General features: G+C 37.9%; 2 protein-coding genes across 10 annotated transcripts in view; both read left to right on the plus strand.

Moving 5' to 3' along the window:
• Positions 1 to 6,085, plus strand: part of sestd1 (SEC14 and spectrin domains 1) — a 49,827-nt gene extending 43,742 nt beyond the window's left edge. For all 9 annotated transcript variants that reach the window (XM_042336266.1, XM_042336273.1, XM_042336271.1 and 6 more), the window contains 3 exons: positions 2,565 to 2,756; positions 3,474 to 3,607; positions 5,137 to 6,085. In XM_042336266.1, coding sequence (XP_042192200.1) covers positions 2,565 to 2,756; positions 3,474 to 3,607; positions 5,137 to 5,260 — 450 coding nt within the window. In that variant the 3' untranslated portion in view covers positions 5,261 to 6,085. The remainder of the gene's footprint in view (positions 1 to 2,564; positions 2,757 to 3,473; positions 3,608 to 5,136) is intronic.
• A 10,115-nt stretch (positions 6,086 to 16,200) lies between these two features.
• Positions 16,201 to 16,712, plus strand: part of ccdc141 (coiled-coil domain containing 141) — a 43,829-nt gene continuing 43,317 nt past the window's right edge. The window contains exon 1 of the mRNA XM_007890216.2: positions 16,201 to 16,446. Within this exon, the coding sequence (XP_007888407.2) occupies positions 16,345 to 16,446 (102 nt within the window). The 5' untranslated portion in view covers positions 16,201 to 16,344. The remainder of the gene's footprint in view (positions 16,447 to 16,712) is intronic.

The following is a 16,712-nucleotide window of genomic DNA, read 5'->3' on the forward strand; positions in this document are numbered from 1 at the left end:
TTTGGGCTGAGAACTTAATACTGTGTGGATCTTTAACTTTACTTATTGTGCCTTAAATATGCTAAGGTTGACTAATTTCAGATCAAAGCTACTGTTTGTCATACATTGCCTTAGTACAATGAATCTTTTGGATAGGCACCATTTGGGAGCCAACCAAAAACAGTGATGAATTCACATTAACTTCAATGGAACACTTTGTACAGCTTCCTTGTCTCTTAAGTCGGTCAGTATTTGAGTTGGCGATTACTTAACTTTGTCTTCATGGCGCTGTTCTTTTCCCCTGCAGCAGGAAGTTGTTTTTTTTTTTTTAAAAAGTCACTTTTCATACTTTGTATTTGAGAGTCTGGTGGCTGAAACCTGTCAAAAGAAGTTTCTGCTACCAGCAAAAAGCTATTATTGTAACAGCTGATTTTATTTCCTGTCACTCACAAGAAATAAAACATGAACTTTGAATACGCAGTTGCGAAACTCGGTTTCTATAAAAGTTGTAGCGCCCAGAAATTTTGAAGCAGTTTTTTTTCCTGAAAAAGTAAATTAAGATGAAAATCTTAATGCTGGGAGCAATCAAATTGAGACAAATTGAAGAACCCTGATGTGCATTACACAAATTCCCCTGCTGAAGAGTCAGGTTGTGTCTGCTGTAGCATTTTCAATGTCTATCAATTGGCAGCTACATTTACTTAACCAAACATTGAGATCTCAGTAGATTTCTGTGCAGTTTTTACCATCCTGATATTCCTAACTAAGGTGCATAGCATTGGTAGACATGTAGAGTATTGTTCCCTGTATAGCAACTTATCGCCAACCTCCTGCAATGTATTGTGACTCACAGTTGTTATTTGTTGTGCATAGAAATAAAATAACTTTGTTCAAGAGTAAATGGCTGGGAAAAGAACTTTAGACTGTTCTCTCGATAACATTGTTTGTATTGTTTTAATTATTTGTGAATAGCTTTTCAAAATGGGCAGTAGTAAAGACAAAATACAGAACCTTTATTTAAATCCATGGCTGGTTGGTTTGCTTGTACTACCTAAAGAATGGAGTTACGAGGATAGGCTGATCAATTTGGACCTATATTCTCTAGAATATAGAAGAATTAGAGGGGTTCTTATAGATACCTATAAGATCATCAAAGGGCATGATAGAGTAGATAGTGGGAGATTTTTTTCCCTGGTTGGAGAAACTAAAACCAGGGGTCACAACCTTAAAATCAGAAGCCAGCTCTTTCGCACTGAGTTGAGGAAGAACTTCTTCACTCAACGGTGGTGAATGTATGGAACTCACTGCCGCAAAGGGCTGTTGATGCTCAGTCCTTGAGCATATTCAAAACTGAGATAGATACGTTTCTTATTGCAAAAGGGATTAGGGGATATGGGGATAAGGCAGGGTTATGGTATTAGCTGAAGTTAGATTAGAAGATCAGCATGATTGAATGGAGAGGCAGGCCTCGAAGGGCCGAATGGCCTACTCCTGCTCCTACATGTTATGTTAATTGATTCAATTATCTAGATGCTTGTTTTCACCTAGTTGCTACTTTCTGGAAGCAAAATTAATAGAGATCTGGAGAATGTTAAGTGAGGCAAGTATGAGCCAGCAAATGAGTGCTGCATTGAAGGCCTGCTGTGTAATATTTTATGATAATAATTTTATACTTATCGCTGGAATTTGTTTGACGGTACAGTTCTACTAAAGCATGGTAGAACTGTTGGAGTTATATACCTTCAGGTTCTTAACTTGAAGTTCATTCTCAGTCTGAACTCAATGGCAGTAAAGTTGAGATCAGCATGTGTGAAATTGATGGTGAATTTTAACTATAGTTGAAGAACTGGGAGTCCCACCAACACTTAATATTGAAATCCTTAAGACCCCGCAGGAATATTTGATACTTTAATTTGTAAGTTTAAACGCTTGCACTGCACTTAAAGCTCGTTAGGGATGATGCAGTGAAACAATGAAAAAACAACCTCCCCAAGGTAGTTTGATGCTGCTTTTCTGAATTGAGTTTGGAGTTTGCATTTCTGTGATCCAAAAAATTGCATCAAATTTCCTCAGATCGTGTATTGGCCAGAGAACATAGGCTCAATTTTTCCAAAGTTAACCACTTGTCATATAGCAAAACTGGCGTTGCCAACATTTTGGAACATTTTGCAAATGTTGTCCATTGAGAAAACAAAATAGGGTTATGGAAATATTTCCAATCTGCCACATTGGCACAGTCAACAACTGATTTGGATGTGGGTGTGCTTGGGAATGGAATATTTTCCATTTTTTCACCCACTGGCAATATGAATTGTTACTGGGTTACTATAGAATATGGAAAGCAAAATTCCCTTTATTCTGCTCCATAAAATTGCTTTTAACTCATGTGTTGGAAGATCATTCCCTACTGCACTTTCCATTCATTATTATCTTTCCGTTTCCAATTTCATCAAGCTCTTTGTAAATTGATAACCAAGATACACGTGTATGTTTGATAACTACAGATTTCTTATACTTGAGAAAATAAATTGAATGCATTCTGATTGATCATATTTTTCTCTCTTATCTGAAACTTGTCTCTGAAGAGCACCTATGACTACGGAAGACAGTTGCTACAAGCCACAGTCGTACTGTGCCAATCCCTTCGATGCACGACTAGGTCATCAGGAGAGACTCTACCAAGGTTGAACAGAGTCTGGAAACAGTTTACAGTAACCTCAGAGGAGCGGATTCACCGACTGGATTTGTCCTACACATTTCACTTAGATTCTGAAAAGGCTCGTATATTAATTTTGATTCTAGCATTTTACAAACATTTTTGGTACTGTATTTAATAATGCCTGGCAAAAAAAGGGTTGCAATCCCTGCTTGGAGAGGGTTCCATTAGATCTGATACCTCTCTAGTACTTTGCTCAAGTGGCCACTTCATGTGCTTTCCGAAATTAAAATAATCACTCACTTTAAACACTGTTGTCATGGTATAAATAAAATCTTGCTTTTACATCAGTGTGAATCTTTGCGATTTTATACGTGTAATTTCACAGTATATTCCCCACTTTATGATTGTGTAAGTTGTTTTGATTTGTTGCTGACATGAAAGCGTTGACTAGGTAGGCTTGGTGTGTCAATGGATATTGTAAGTAACATTTCTACTATCAACTTAATGTTTTGAATTGTTTTGGTTACCAAGTGATCTCCATAGTAAAAGGATGTTACACCACTTTATGAAACCACATGTTCCAGATTTTCTGTCAAAACCCCTATATGAATAGAGCAGAGCATTTGTAGCTTATTACTTTAGGAACTCGATGCCCAGATGCTTACATACTGACTCATATTTTAGCCCAACACGACATGTGTATTTGATATCTACAGATTGCTCATTTTGCTCATTTTACTGTTCATGGGACAATTGTTTTTAGGAATTCTTCCCCCTGCCCCCCACCCCCCCCACCAGCCTTCTCCAGTAATTTGTAAAGTTTTTCTTTTTTCAGATTCTGAAGGATAACTCACAACTAGAAGAGCAGACTGAAGCCTGTAAGGAGTTCCTGGAAAAGATTGATGAAGTTGAAGCTACTGGGAAATCACTATTAGACAGACTAACTGTGCCTGTGATTTACCCAGATGGGTAAGATTTTAGACCATTAATATATCTGCCTGTATAGATTCCAAAGCAGCTTTCTAGCCGAACAAAAAAAATTATGGGTATCGATAGAACACTATCCACCACTGGGGTTATCATTTAATTCGTCTGTAAGAGGAATTGATTTTCACCTAAATAACTTTGAAATGTCCAAATAGATTACAACTCCAGAAATGTCTTCCCTTTATTGCAGCCTGGTGGCGCTGCTGATTATTAACATGTTGTACACTGCATGTTGCCTGTTTATTTGGTGGAAATGGTCTCTCCAATGCAGATTTCCAGCTTATCTTCTTCGTTGAGAAATGTACAGAATCCAAAGAAAATAACTTCTTGCTTCAGATTTCTCCCTTGATTTTTCATAACGTGCTTGAGGTGCTGACTCGTTGCTGGGGATACAGTTCCACAAGTGCTTGTACAAGTCTCTGCAGTACAGATCGTTTTCAAACCTGCGATACACCCTCTCATTAAGCACTAGATTCTGCTTAGCGTATAAAGTGATTAGAACATTTTCAACTTGGTATCCCTGAGGGCTTTAAGGGTGGAGTTATCAACAACAACATGGTACTAAGCCATCTATACACATTAATAGGTCACGTGTTTGATTTCTGGTCCGGACTAAGTTGGCTGATCACAGCCGGGTGAACAGTTGGGGTGTGACAGCTGGCCATTGCTGAATTAAACTCAGTCAAAGGTTATGTTCCCTATCCAGTAAACCTTCCTTGAAGGTGCATATGTGTGGTACACTGGCATCAGACACACACATCAAGCTCTGCTGTAATGCTTTCCGTGGATTGATGGGCAGCTGACACTGTCTCGGCTCATACAAGGAACAAATGTGAGGTGCAATTGTTGCAAATACTCTATCTTCAGGAGAAAAGGAGAGAAAATCAGCCCGCAAAAAATTATTACAGTAGCTTTTCTATTCAGCATTTCAGAGAAGACCCACAATTTGTTTCATTTTGCAGAAGAACTACCTGCACTTGGTAAAAGATAGTTGTTGAATCCGAAGCTTTGGCCATGCGTCATTCCTTTCCTTTCTCTCTGTTTCCCTCAACCCCCGCCCACCACTCGAATTTGGTTTCTTTGCCACATTATGTTTCTCCACGTATTACTGATTTAATGACGACTTGAACATTTCATGATGACTTTCTGAGCAAACCCTATGCACCAGATTGGTCAGAACTTTATTGTGTAAAAGGTGTTTCGCTATGCTCCTGACCTGAGAATGCTCAATGATGGCACTTGGGTGAAACTCCCCTTGCTGGATCTTACCATATGAACTGAAAGTGTAGAAAGATCCCAAATAAACAGGTGTCATTTCCCCATTGTAGCACTCATCATCAAAGTTACTCCATTTGATGGTGTAATAAATCTTTTGCCCTCAGTGTTTATTCCCATCCCTTGTCTCTTGTCTCAGTCCTGTTTTTGAATTTTGAAATGACAGTGTACTTGCTACTTGCCAATATTTCTGCCCATTCCAGATTCACAAACATTTACAAATATTAATTTTCCAGAACTGAACAGTATTTTGGAAGTCCCAGTGACATGGCCTCCACAGCAGAACACATCCGAGAGAAGATGAGACTGGTTAGCCAAAAGAAGGAGCAGTCATTAGAGACCATGCCACCAGACTGTTAATGGATCAGTCCTTTACCTTTCGTCCGATATTGAGACTGGAATCACCTACTCAAGGTCCATCTTGAAAATGACTGCAGTTTTTTGTGTATAGTGGCACCATTTTACATTGAAAGAAGATGCTGAAACCTTAGGTGTGTATTATATATGAAAAATTATGGTACAAACCTGTTCTACGGTTGAGGGAAGCAGAGACTCCATTCCATGTAAATCTGCACTGCTTACATTTGAACACAAACCATCGCAAGGCTTTGACTGTAGAAGATGTATTGACTGATTGATCATGTGCTGCAATGGTACTAAGATCTGAGAATGAAATGAAAATATGAAGCATTGCACTGATTGAATTCCTATCTCGAGAGCTTTACAGTCCTGTCAGCTGTAACGGTTGACTTAAAAGCTTAATGGTGCTATGAAATTTTTAGAATGTCGATGCACTAAGCAGAACCTTTTAACTGTTCTTAGACAGGTGCTGTAGTACTTTTAGGCTTTTAATATATCTGTTGTTAGATCGTGATAAAATGTTTCCCATACAGTTATCTCTTAATTTTGATATTTTTGAAACTGCTGCTTTACTTTTGATTGTGCCAATATGTAATGTACACTACATGCCTTTGATGTATTTCCTTGTTTTTTTCCAATACCATAACTTGTTGTTTTACATATTGTACTAATTATGTATTAAATAATACCCGTGTATAATAAGCTTTAAAAGTATAGATCAACTTCTGTACTTGTTTCAACAGACCCAACATTTCAAGCAGCAAATTTGCATTGGAAAGTCATGGTCCTCATCTTTGCAAAAAATAAAATGCAACTTGTACACTGTTATCGTTAATGTATCTATTATACCAGTTGTTCTACAAGTTACGAAAAGCAGATAGCAACCTCTTAACTATGGTGGGGGTGGGGGGGGGGGGGGAAGAGAAACTAAATAGATGAAGAACATCATTCTAAATACAGTAAATGAAAATAGTTTTTTTGTTGAGAAGGTCCTTGAACAAAAGGAGGTCAATAAGTTTCCTGCTTGTCACGTGAAAAGTAACCAAATTGAATATTTTCAGACTTTACACATTAACTTACCTCAACTTATTTCACAATACATCGTCTGAATCTCTTGGGCCCTCGATCTCTAATGCACGTCTATCTGCGTGGTGAGCTGATTCAAAGTATCTCCAAAATATATAAATTGAATAATTCATTTAATTTAGATTTACTGCAGCAATATGAGCACAAACACAACTATAGAAAGTTAGTACCATATTAGCTTTCTATTGTAAACCTTGCACATATGCTTGTATTGCTGAACTACTTAATAGGAGATATTGAATATCTAAGTTGTTTTCTGTGTACTTTTGCATTTTTACATTTTCTAATTGTATCACTTCGGTATCCAGTAAATGTACTTTGTTTTCCTGGAATAAGCTAATATTTTGAGACGTATGTAATTTTGAGATTAGTTAGTTCCAGTTGATGAGCATACAAACAATGGTCCAAATTAATTTTGATTGTTCATTTCTATAGTTTTTGGTGAAACATATACCCACAATTATTTTCTCCGCATCAGAAGTTAACTACCAAGCAGTACCTTGAAAAGGGTTAAACGGAAGCGAGATTTAGGCCTGGACATGAATTTAAGGAACCCCAAGACTCTTTGGTGGAAAGATGCCCAATTGGTTTTGTGGAAGGATGAGATTAAATGAACCAGAGTCGTCTTCATCAACCTCTTGATTCTGTTGCAGGAATATAATCCTCAGTGTGGATGATCTAAAGCACCTCTGATGTGACAAAATCACTCAAGTTGTTGCACTGTGGAGCTGTACTGAAAATAGCACACTGGACAAAGGAAAATAGGAGCTCTACAATTTCTGTTTACATTTGGTTACAAGAGCAGCAATTTCCACAGTAAACTAGACTCCTAGATTATGCTCAATATTTACAATGTTCCTGCTTACCAGCCCAGTTAGTTTAAAATGTTTCAGGGCAATTCAACAGGAATTTAACCCACAGAAAGATATAAAAATATTTAAACTAAAGTGATCTGCTTCAAATGTGTTTCTTGCTAATTGTGCATAGATCTAGCTTCATTTCAGCTTTGCACTCAAAACTGAACACACATAATTCTTCCTCAAATAATTCAGCAGCTCTTAAACATTAATGCCTAAAAATTGCATACAAGTTTCCAAGTTAATTTTGTTTAACTACTAAAATTGAAGGAAGTCAGTCCTCTGTTGTAAAAGTTGTGACTATTGGTTTTTAACAAAATAATTCAAGCCCATAAGAGCTATGAAGTGAGGTTTGGAAATAACCTTGTGATGTTTTGAATGTAGTCCACTTTATCGATTGAATAACTGCTGCAGAAAAACATGTTCTGTACATCTTCTTGTGTGTCTGCCAGTTGTGCAAGTCTTAAGGTAAGGAGGTAAGATTGAAAACCATTTGAGAATTGATCCAAAAGAAACTAACAGACATTGGTGTCCGGTTAACCTTGTGAATAGAATATGGGTAATTGTGGCTCCATTTTACTTTTCACCTAAAATTTCACTTGAGTTTCATTTATCTTTGCAATGATGGTGCACAATCTCTGACCATCGACCAGGACTTCTTTCATTAGTACATAAGGCACTCGCAAGCCTTTGTGGAGTCCTGTAGCTCAGTGGTTAGAGGTTCGATTCCTGGCAGGGTGAAATCTTGGGCAAGTTTCCTTACTCCACACGCCTGATAATAATCCCTCAAAAAAATAATAAATTGGTCGTTTCAATCCACGATTGTGGGACACTGCTGTGTGCAATTGGCTGCTGCATTTCGCCCACAAGTATACAGTCAATTCACTTTACAGTCTATTCTGTGAAGTGCTTTAAGACGTCTAGAAGACGTGAAAAGCACTATATCAAATGCAAGGATTATTATATTACACAAAGGGAAAGAAGGTTTTTATTAGTCTCAGCTGTTTGCTTTTAGGAAAAAGGCCTTTGGTAAATCTATTACTAAATGGAGATTAGCAAATTGGTTAATGGGAGTCTATCTTTAATCTAATATAACCTACCTACGATGTGATCTTCAGTCTGAATGAAGTGCATTCTTTTATAAAGCTCTGCGTTTCTCTGATTTAATGTACTGGCAGCTGGTAGGTTTAAGGGTAAAATTTCTCCTTCATCTCTGTCTCAATGGCTGATAATTAAATAACCAAGGATAGGAGGTCAATTGAACAGCACAGGAGTAGGGAGATCACACGGGACTCATAAGGCTGCCCTAATCAGCTAGGCAACCAGACAAATAAAGGAATCGGCTAACTCAACAGGTATCATGAATTAGGTTTATTTCTTATCTGGTCTGTAAGGCTCACTGCCATGACAGTTCCTGTGTTCACACCCAACCAGAGAGATAATCCCAATGAATTAAAAATAATTTTCAAATTTATGGTTAATAAAATGGCTTGATGTTGGTTTGCCTTTTAATGGCTTTTGAAAACCAACAACAACAGAATTACAAATGACCTGATTGAATCTGCTTGCTGTGTTTCCATAAATACCGACTTGCCAACTTAATAAAACAATTCGATTTTTCACTAAGCTTTAAAGAATGAGTTCTTGCTTGTGCTCATCCTTCTAAATTTAAAAAACGAGAATGATTCTGGAAAAACTGCAATTTTTCAACTGCAAAAAACTGGTCCCTATCAATAGCTTCAAAAGATTTTTTTCAAAATTCATAATCTAATTATGGTCACGTTCTGAATTCCTTTCAAAAATGCAGCCACAATACTTTTCCATTTAAATTAAGAATGCTTTGATGCCCTCCGAAATCAACACTGAGTTTCTTTTTGAAAACAGGATTGTAGTCTTTGCATCTGTAAATACCATGGTACAATACAGTATTTATCTGTTTTTCTATATTTAGCATTAGCAGAGAAAGCTCCTTTTGGTGGTAATACTCCAGTTTGCAGTGTTACAAATCACTGAAGAGGTTTGCTGAATTTCGACTGGTGCAATGAGCAGATTGACAAAAGGCCAAAATCATTCTGGACACTTTCCTGGTACGTCAAATGCCCTGAAATCTTGAGCCACAGCTCACCTACTGTATCAATTCTTTGTGTACCAGTTGTGGGTGGGAAATGATGGGTTTGTAAGGAATACCTGAGGTTCAACAGATGGCAAAGTCAAGCAGATCCACAATAATCTGCGGTCGACTTGCTGTAATTTAAACCTGATCATCTGATTGCAGAGATACATTTAAAAATCCACATCAGTGGGCAGATTTTTAGATGTTGGCCACTATCCAAAGAAGATAGGGAAACATTTAACCTAATTTCTGGTAATTCTTTGACATTTTAAGGTTGTCAGTTGATGTCTTTTAAATTACATTTTTTTTCAACTTTCTCAAACACTTCAAAGAATCTGAAAAAGTAAAACTAGAGATTGTGTCTAGAACAATGCGTCCGGGCACTGAATGGGTCTGCAAATGGCGTGTAGCCCTGAACTAAACGATAGAGGCTAGGCTGGTGGACTATACTTTATGAAAGAGGGCATTCTGGTAACTGCAACAAAATACAAAGGCTGCCACATAATACCAACTCAGGATGGAAAAGAATATAGAAAAAAATAGCAGGAAAGGCAGACTTCCTCGCAAGAGAGTTGGGAGGAAAAGTGTCATAGTTCAGTTAAAATATTAGAAATGGATTCAGTGAGTCACCACATTAAGATGAAAGGCTTCTTGAGAGAAGAGATCAAGAGGAAAGTAGGGCCATCATGGCAAACCTGACCCGCTTGCCTTCCAGTCTTTACACGTGTATGCTTCGCTTCCAGCTGGGGTCAGAATGAAGAGCAGGAATCTTGGCTGCTGCTGTTTTTCATTCTCTGTCTAACCCAGAGATGCTAATGCCAATTATAGTTCCTTTGATATCACACCAACAGAGATCTGCTAACGCTGCACATAGCAAGGATAAACCTGGGACCATTCTGGTCTGTATGGCTTTTAATGCCACGCCATCTGGCTCATTTATCAATCAAGTCAAGAAAATCTAATGGAGAGACTGATATCTGATGTAGTTTTATCTTTTGGGTTACTTAATAGGATATGTTGAAAAAAATCTTCAAATGCGGCAAGTAACTTAAAGGCACATAACGTGCCGGCTATCAGCTGCCGAAAACTATTGCATCTTCCCTTCTTTATACTTCGGAAACCCTTTTTTTCTTCTTAGAATCTTGGCCTCCTTATTAAACAGCAGTAATCCTTGAAATGTAAATAAATTAATAATTTGGTCACTCAATCCAGGACGGTTTGTGAAATATTGCTGTGTGCAGCTGGCTGCCGCGTTTCGCCCACAAAATATAAAGTCAATTCACTTTACAGTACATTCTGTGAAGCTTTTTGAGACGTCTTGAAGGCATGATAAGGCGCTATATCAAATGCAAGGATTATTATTATAAACAGTGTAGTGTATCCTGCTTACATTCCCTTGGCTGTGGGGAATTGTCTTTCACTGTTTTAACACAGCAGCTTACATAGATTTTAAACAACAATGCTCACAGGACATTTTTATAATAATATAATAATAATAATCCTTGCATTTGATATAGGACATTTCACGTCGGGAGGACGTCCCAAAGCGCTTCACAGAATAGACTGTAAAGTGAATTGACTATATATTTGTGGGCGAACGTGGCAGCCAATTGCGCACATCAATGACCCACAAACAGTCGTAGATTGAAAATGACCAATTTATTATTGTTTTTGGTTTTGGAGGGATTATTATTAGGCTCTGTGTGGAGTAGAAACTTGCCCAAGGTTTCGCCCTCTGCCTGGAATTGAACTCAGGTCTCTCACTTGCAAAGCAAGTGCCCTAACCACTGAGCTACAGGACTCCACTGATAGTCTCATTCTCTTCTTTTGTAACGGTCATTCTTTTGAAATTTGAGGCAGGTGGTTAAAGTAGTTTTGCATGGAAGCTTGATCTCCAGTGGGGAGCTAACGGGATTCATATATAGTCTGTAGATGCATTGTGAATATAATTACAACATCCTGAAGAAGCAAAATTCCAAAAAACAGAAATAAAGAGAGCTGTTTCCTAACAGGAGCCTAAACTTTGTGAATAATAGTGGATGAAGTGAAAATCTAGACTAAATATTGAGACCTGCTATCAATATTGCATTGCGGTTTACCACATCAATGTGCGAATATATTTCTGCAGCTGCAAATGTACGTGCAATTAGCAAAGGAGTTGATGATGCGTGTGTAGAGCTAAAAAGTTATCACACTCTACAGTTTAACCTTTACTTTATCTTTGATTATTATCAGCTCTGCTGGCATACCAGAGAGTAATGAAAATAGTCATCACAAGCATTACATTGCATCCCACTGAAGTGTCACAGAACCTTCCCTGGAGCCTTTCAGGAATGCAGACAGCTGCTCTAAATCTGAAGCACCAAGTGTGCCAAATATAAAAATGGCCTTAACTATGTCCCTCTGCATGTGCACTGCTTTGCTTTGAATGTACCCCCCTCCCCACCCCAATCCTATAAACATAACACAGTTTGCTAAATGTTTAACACAATCCACAATTTTCCTGTTGTTTTTATAGTGTGTGGGTTGAAAGGCTTAAAGCCACAACTGTCTTGCACAAGAAAACTATGGAACTGGTAACAAATTGTTATGTAGCATGACAAATAAAATTCTGGAGGTGTAGAATTAATAAATCCCCTGCAAGAGAAGTATAAAATAGACGAATGCTTTAAATAGTTTACCCACAAAATACATACAGTCATGTCACTTTAGAGTATATCCTGTAAAGTTGCTTTGAGACATCTCAATGATATGATAAACGCTCTATATCAAAAGCAAAGATTATTATTATTATTGTTAAGTAACGGATCTCTTATTGAACCACATGATGTTACATCTTTTGGTCTGGTCAGCCAGTTACTGGTCTCTGTATGTTGCTGTTACTTTCCAGTTCTATACACATTCCAGAAATGAAATGTATGGCGTATTTATTTTAAATCAGAAATCATATTGCGAGCAACTGATGCAATAGCCATTGAAATGTAAGTTTTTTTTAAGGACCCGATTATATTTTGGTTTGATGGATTCTTGGTGCTAAACCCAGTATTGGAATTTGAAATATACCCTTGACAAGAAATACATTTGCAGTCGGTTTTACCATGATGGAAGGATTGTGCAACCTACATAATCCCCGAATGACTTTAAAATGGGTTCTCATTCCTCAAGTGGGCTTTTTAAATCCTACAGAATGATATTCATCGATGTGCTTACCTTTCTCAGGATGGTTGATCCTTTCAGCATTACATAGCAATCTTAAGTGTACAAGGAATAACTTATAACAACAATTTACAATTATATGGCACCTTTCGTATTGGGAGGACATTCTCAAAGTGCTTCATTCACCTGGGCTGGGGGGAAAGGGTAGCAGATATGGTTGGGGGGTGGTGGGGGCTAAAAGCATGGTTGAAAAGATAGCTCTTAAGGTGGGTTTTAAAGGTGGCGAAGGAGGGCAGAGTGGATGGAGTTCCAGAGAGTAGGGTCTGAAGGGCTGAAATATCACCCTCCGATAGTGGGACGGTTCGGGCAGAGATATAATACATTCCAGTGTTTGTTGAGCAGAGGGAATGGCCAGAGAAGTTGAGTCAGAGAGGTAGAGTGGGGCAAGGCCGTGGAGAAATTTGAAAGTGAGGACGAGGATCTTGAATTTGATCCGTTGAGGGATTTGGAAGCCAGTGTTGCTGAGTAAGGGTGAGAGCCTGACGCAGGAGAAGACATTTAAGTAGTGTAAAATGCAAGTCATCTTTAAAAGAGGATGAATGGGATGAAATTACTGCAGAGATTCAAATAAAGGATTAGATACATGCTGTATTTCAACAAAGTCCATAATACATAAGACGTAGGGAAAAGGACACAGCTGCCTTAACTACTGAAAACTACATATAGTGTGTTCCCTTGCTCTGGCGAACAGAGAAATGCTGTAAGATAAAATGGTGTCAGTGACATATTATTAGCAGGTCTGCAGTATCTGAGATGACAAAAATGGAAAATGCCTTAGATAACCCACCACGGCATCCATTGACCCAGTTGAAAGAAATGCTATTTCGGGTATCCTGTTGTGCAGCTGACACTTAATGATATTTTTTTGTAAATAATGAAACCTATTGATTTAAATAGCCCTTAAGTATCATCACAGAAGACATGGCAAACCTGCACACTGCGGTCACTGCAGTATTCGGCAGGATGTGTACATTAAAATCGGAATACTCAATTAGGAGCACTGTTACACATAATTTGCATCTAAACAAGAGAAAGCAGACAGAACATTACAGTGCAGCGGGTAGGATACAATGTAAGTTGTCATGGTAACAGAATAAAAAGCAGAGTATTGCAAATAGCAGTAGAGTTGATTTAAAATAAAATGCACTCGTAGGTAGCATTCATTCAAAAACAATTTGAAGCCACGATTGCTACTTGTAAACTAAAGTGGTTGTTTCTTTCTGGACAAAATACAGTATCTGCCATTTGGGAAGGTTTGCGCATTGCAATTCAGTGCAATATCTTTTCATTATCCCAATAGAGATCCATTTGGATTAAGTGAGTTGAGATCTAGTGCAATTTTTCAATGATCAGCCCAGGAGCCTTATAACGAGGTCTCCAAAGACCATAGATATTCTTCCCATTGTCATATTCCATTGTGTCAAGCCAGGAGCATCCCCGGAAGACGTGTTATTTATGTTATTTTTAAGGGATTTTTACATGTGTTAATAAGGGAATTCTGAAACTATGACAAGAGTACACAATAGTTCAGCTCATGTTTCCATTAGTTTGACACACAGAGAAACTGGAAGAGACATATGTCATAATTCCACCCACTTGGTGTTATTTTTGCCCAAGGTCTATCTCCAAATTGTTTTAATGGCAATTACCATCCTATCAAGTGTAATAATATTTTCATGAAATCATCAATCCATGTGTCCATTTTCATCAGCCTATCCTGATGGATTTCACTAAGCACCTTTCCAAGGTTATATTAGCCAGCTCTATATAAATGTTACCGATTGTATAACATCTCTGTAGTTCAACCCTGCAATCGACTTCAGTGCAACCATTTTTGTTAAACAAATTCTGCTGCCTGAGCTGTTTGAAGATGATAGTGTAATGTGTATTCAATAAGCACTTTGAATCATGTGGAGTTTGACTAACAGGTGTGCTGTAGAGATGTTGGGATTGTTTCATGAACCATAAACATTCTCCAGATCGAAAAGAGTTTGCTCTCTGATTTATTTTACTCTTTATTCGTTTCAATACATAATACATACAGGCTTTCATTAATAAATGTTATGTTCTGCTACTTGTATCCAATGATACCAGCAGCAACTTTCAGTTAACACATAATAACTGCAATAAGTTTATCTCTAAGTGTTAAGTAACAAGAAGACGGGTGCTGTAGTTTTACTGTAAATTTCAGTATGCGATCTTACTTGGTAGGAATATCTTAAAATAGCTTTTTAACGTAATTGTATGTTGGGAGGGAGAATCTTTTGCTTATAAAGTGAAGGATATCTGTGCTGAGGAATGAAACGTTTTGGCATTTAATGCTAATTCTCACAGGCCAGATACAGAGAGGTAAGATCTAAAAACATCCTGGATGGCATGCAACCCATTCCTCGTAAAACGCTCAAGATATCTATCAGTTGTTGTTGTTCAGCTAGCTCTGAAGAGATTCTTCTTACTAGCGCCTTAGCATTTCAATGTATTTGTGATACATTGTGTTTTGACCCTTCTGTCTTGGAGGTGTATACACCTGCTTAGAATTTGGGTTCAGAATTCCCAGACCAAACCCATTTTGTTTTGGTACATTCATTCAATCAATGTGACCTAAACACAAGTTTCAGTGGTAAGGTCACAGCGCGTCACCCAATCCCTGAAAATATTTGACTAAAAATAGACAGTATTTGCAACTTCACACTTTTCAATGAAACATTGACCATAAATCAAGGAACATAGAATCAGTTGTTGGTTGACTAAATTGGTGTCTATGAATTTTAACCGTGTTGGGTATTCCTAAATACAATGTGTTGAGGTTTATAAAACCGAGTGGCGGCTGATCAGGCAGACAAGATTTCTCCACTTTTCCAAACAGATGGTTTTCCAAGTCACTCCACAGCCCAAAGCTGCCTTTGATTTGCATCGACGTTAGTGCTACTTGTTCAGCTGTTTCTTTTGTGGTGATAAAGCAGCTTACACATACCACTGACTCTCAGTGATATGCAGGAGATCGACTTTATTTAAGTATGAATGTAGCTCAAAGTTAAAATTGTTTATACTACTCCTTTGCATTTTTCTTTGGTCAGGAACGGATACCGCACTAATAGATATAAGCTCTCTGAAGTCCTACATTAATATATGGGGGTAGTGAATTTGAAAGAAAATCATAGAATGTTTTTCTGTCATATCAAGGAAACTAGTGCACTCCTCCTGTTCATGGCTGCCCTGTGAATTGCCATGTGTTTGCTTTTAGAGCTTAATATTGCAACAAATAATTTTAGAAATAAGTTTTTCCTAAGTGCTCCATGTCACCTCGTAACTGCAATGGGGCTTTTGGTTACGGTTCCATTGAAAAGACATTTCTACTTATTGTAAAAATAAAACCAAGAAGCTAATTGAGTCACTTTCTGTTTACAGCTTGAGTGTGGGAAGAATTATGTTTCTTTGAAATTAAGTGGTTGTTTCCATTTGCTTGACCAAGGTCAGCTAAATGTTATTTTGTGTGAGTACTACATCTTGAGCCTCTCTCTGCTGATAATGAAGCAGAACTAGCAGATTAATGCTATCAGAGTAGGGGTGTGTGTGTACGTGTGTGTGTCAGCTCTCCAAGCCAGTGATACAACACTGCCTTGTCTATTTTTAACTGACTGCTCTGTGCAGTGGAAATCCAGCCAGTTTCAGCTGAGCCCTTTTCCTGAATACATGTTCACGAGTGAGCAGGGCAGCCTCATTGTCTTTTTGTCGCTTTCTCAGCAGCTTCCCATTCAAATTCAGCTGGAAATTTTGTCCGTGGGATTATTCAATCGACAGAGCAAGAGACCATGTCCGGTCAAAGTGATACCAGAGGTCAGCCTTCAGCAACAACAATTAGTACCGTTGCTGTACAAACAGGAGACTCGAGGATTGTTGTAGCTGTACTAAAGGCAAGTTTACNTTTTTTTCTATCCAAAACACGCTATTATTTAACTAGCTTGCATTGTAGAGAATTGAATTTAGCCTTCCTTGTCCTATTTTTACTTAACAGCTTAAAATCTCCGTAAATGCAGAAAGTCTTTGCGTTTTAAAGAAACTTTTGCAAGTTCTGATTCAGGTGGCTTTATGGCATGAAGAACAGTTCTGTTTGCCATACAAAAGAAGTTGCGCTTGCCTAACAATCTTCAAAGGTGTTTATCAAAATTTGCTTTTGTTT

Source organism: Callorhinchus milii, unplaced genomic scaffold, assembly GCF_018977255.1.
Source record: "Callorhinchus milii isolate IMCB2004 unplaced genomic scaffold, IMCB_Cmil_1.0 Scaffold6, whole genome shotgun sequence".
Taxonomy (NCBI): domain Eukaryota; kingdom Metazoa; phylum Chordata; class Chondrichthyes; order Chimaeriformes; family Callorhinchidae; genus Callorhinchus; species Callorhinchus milii.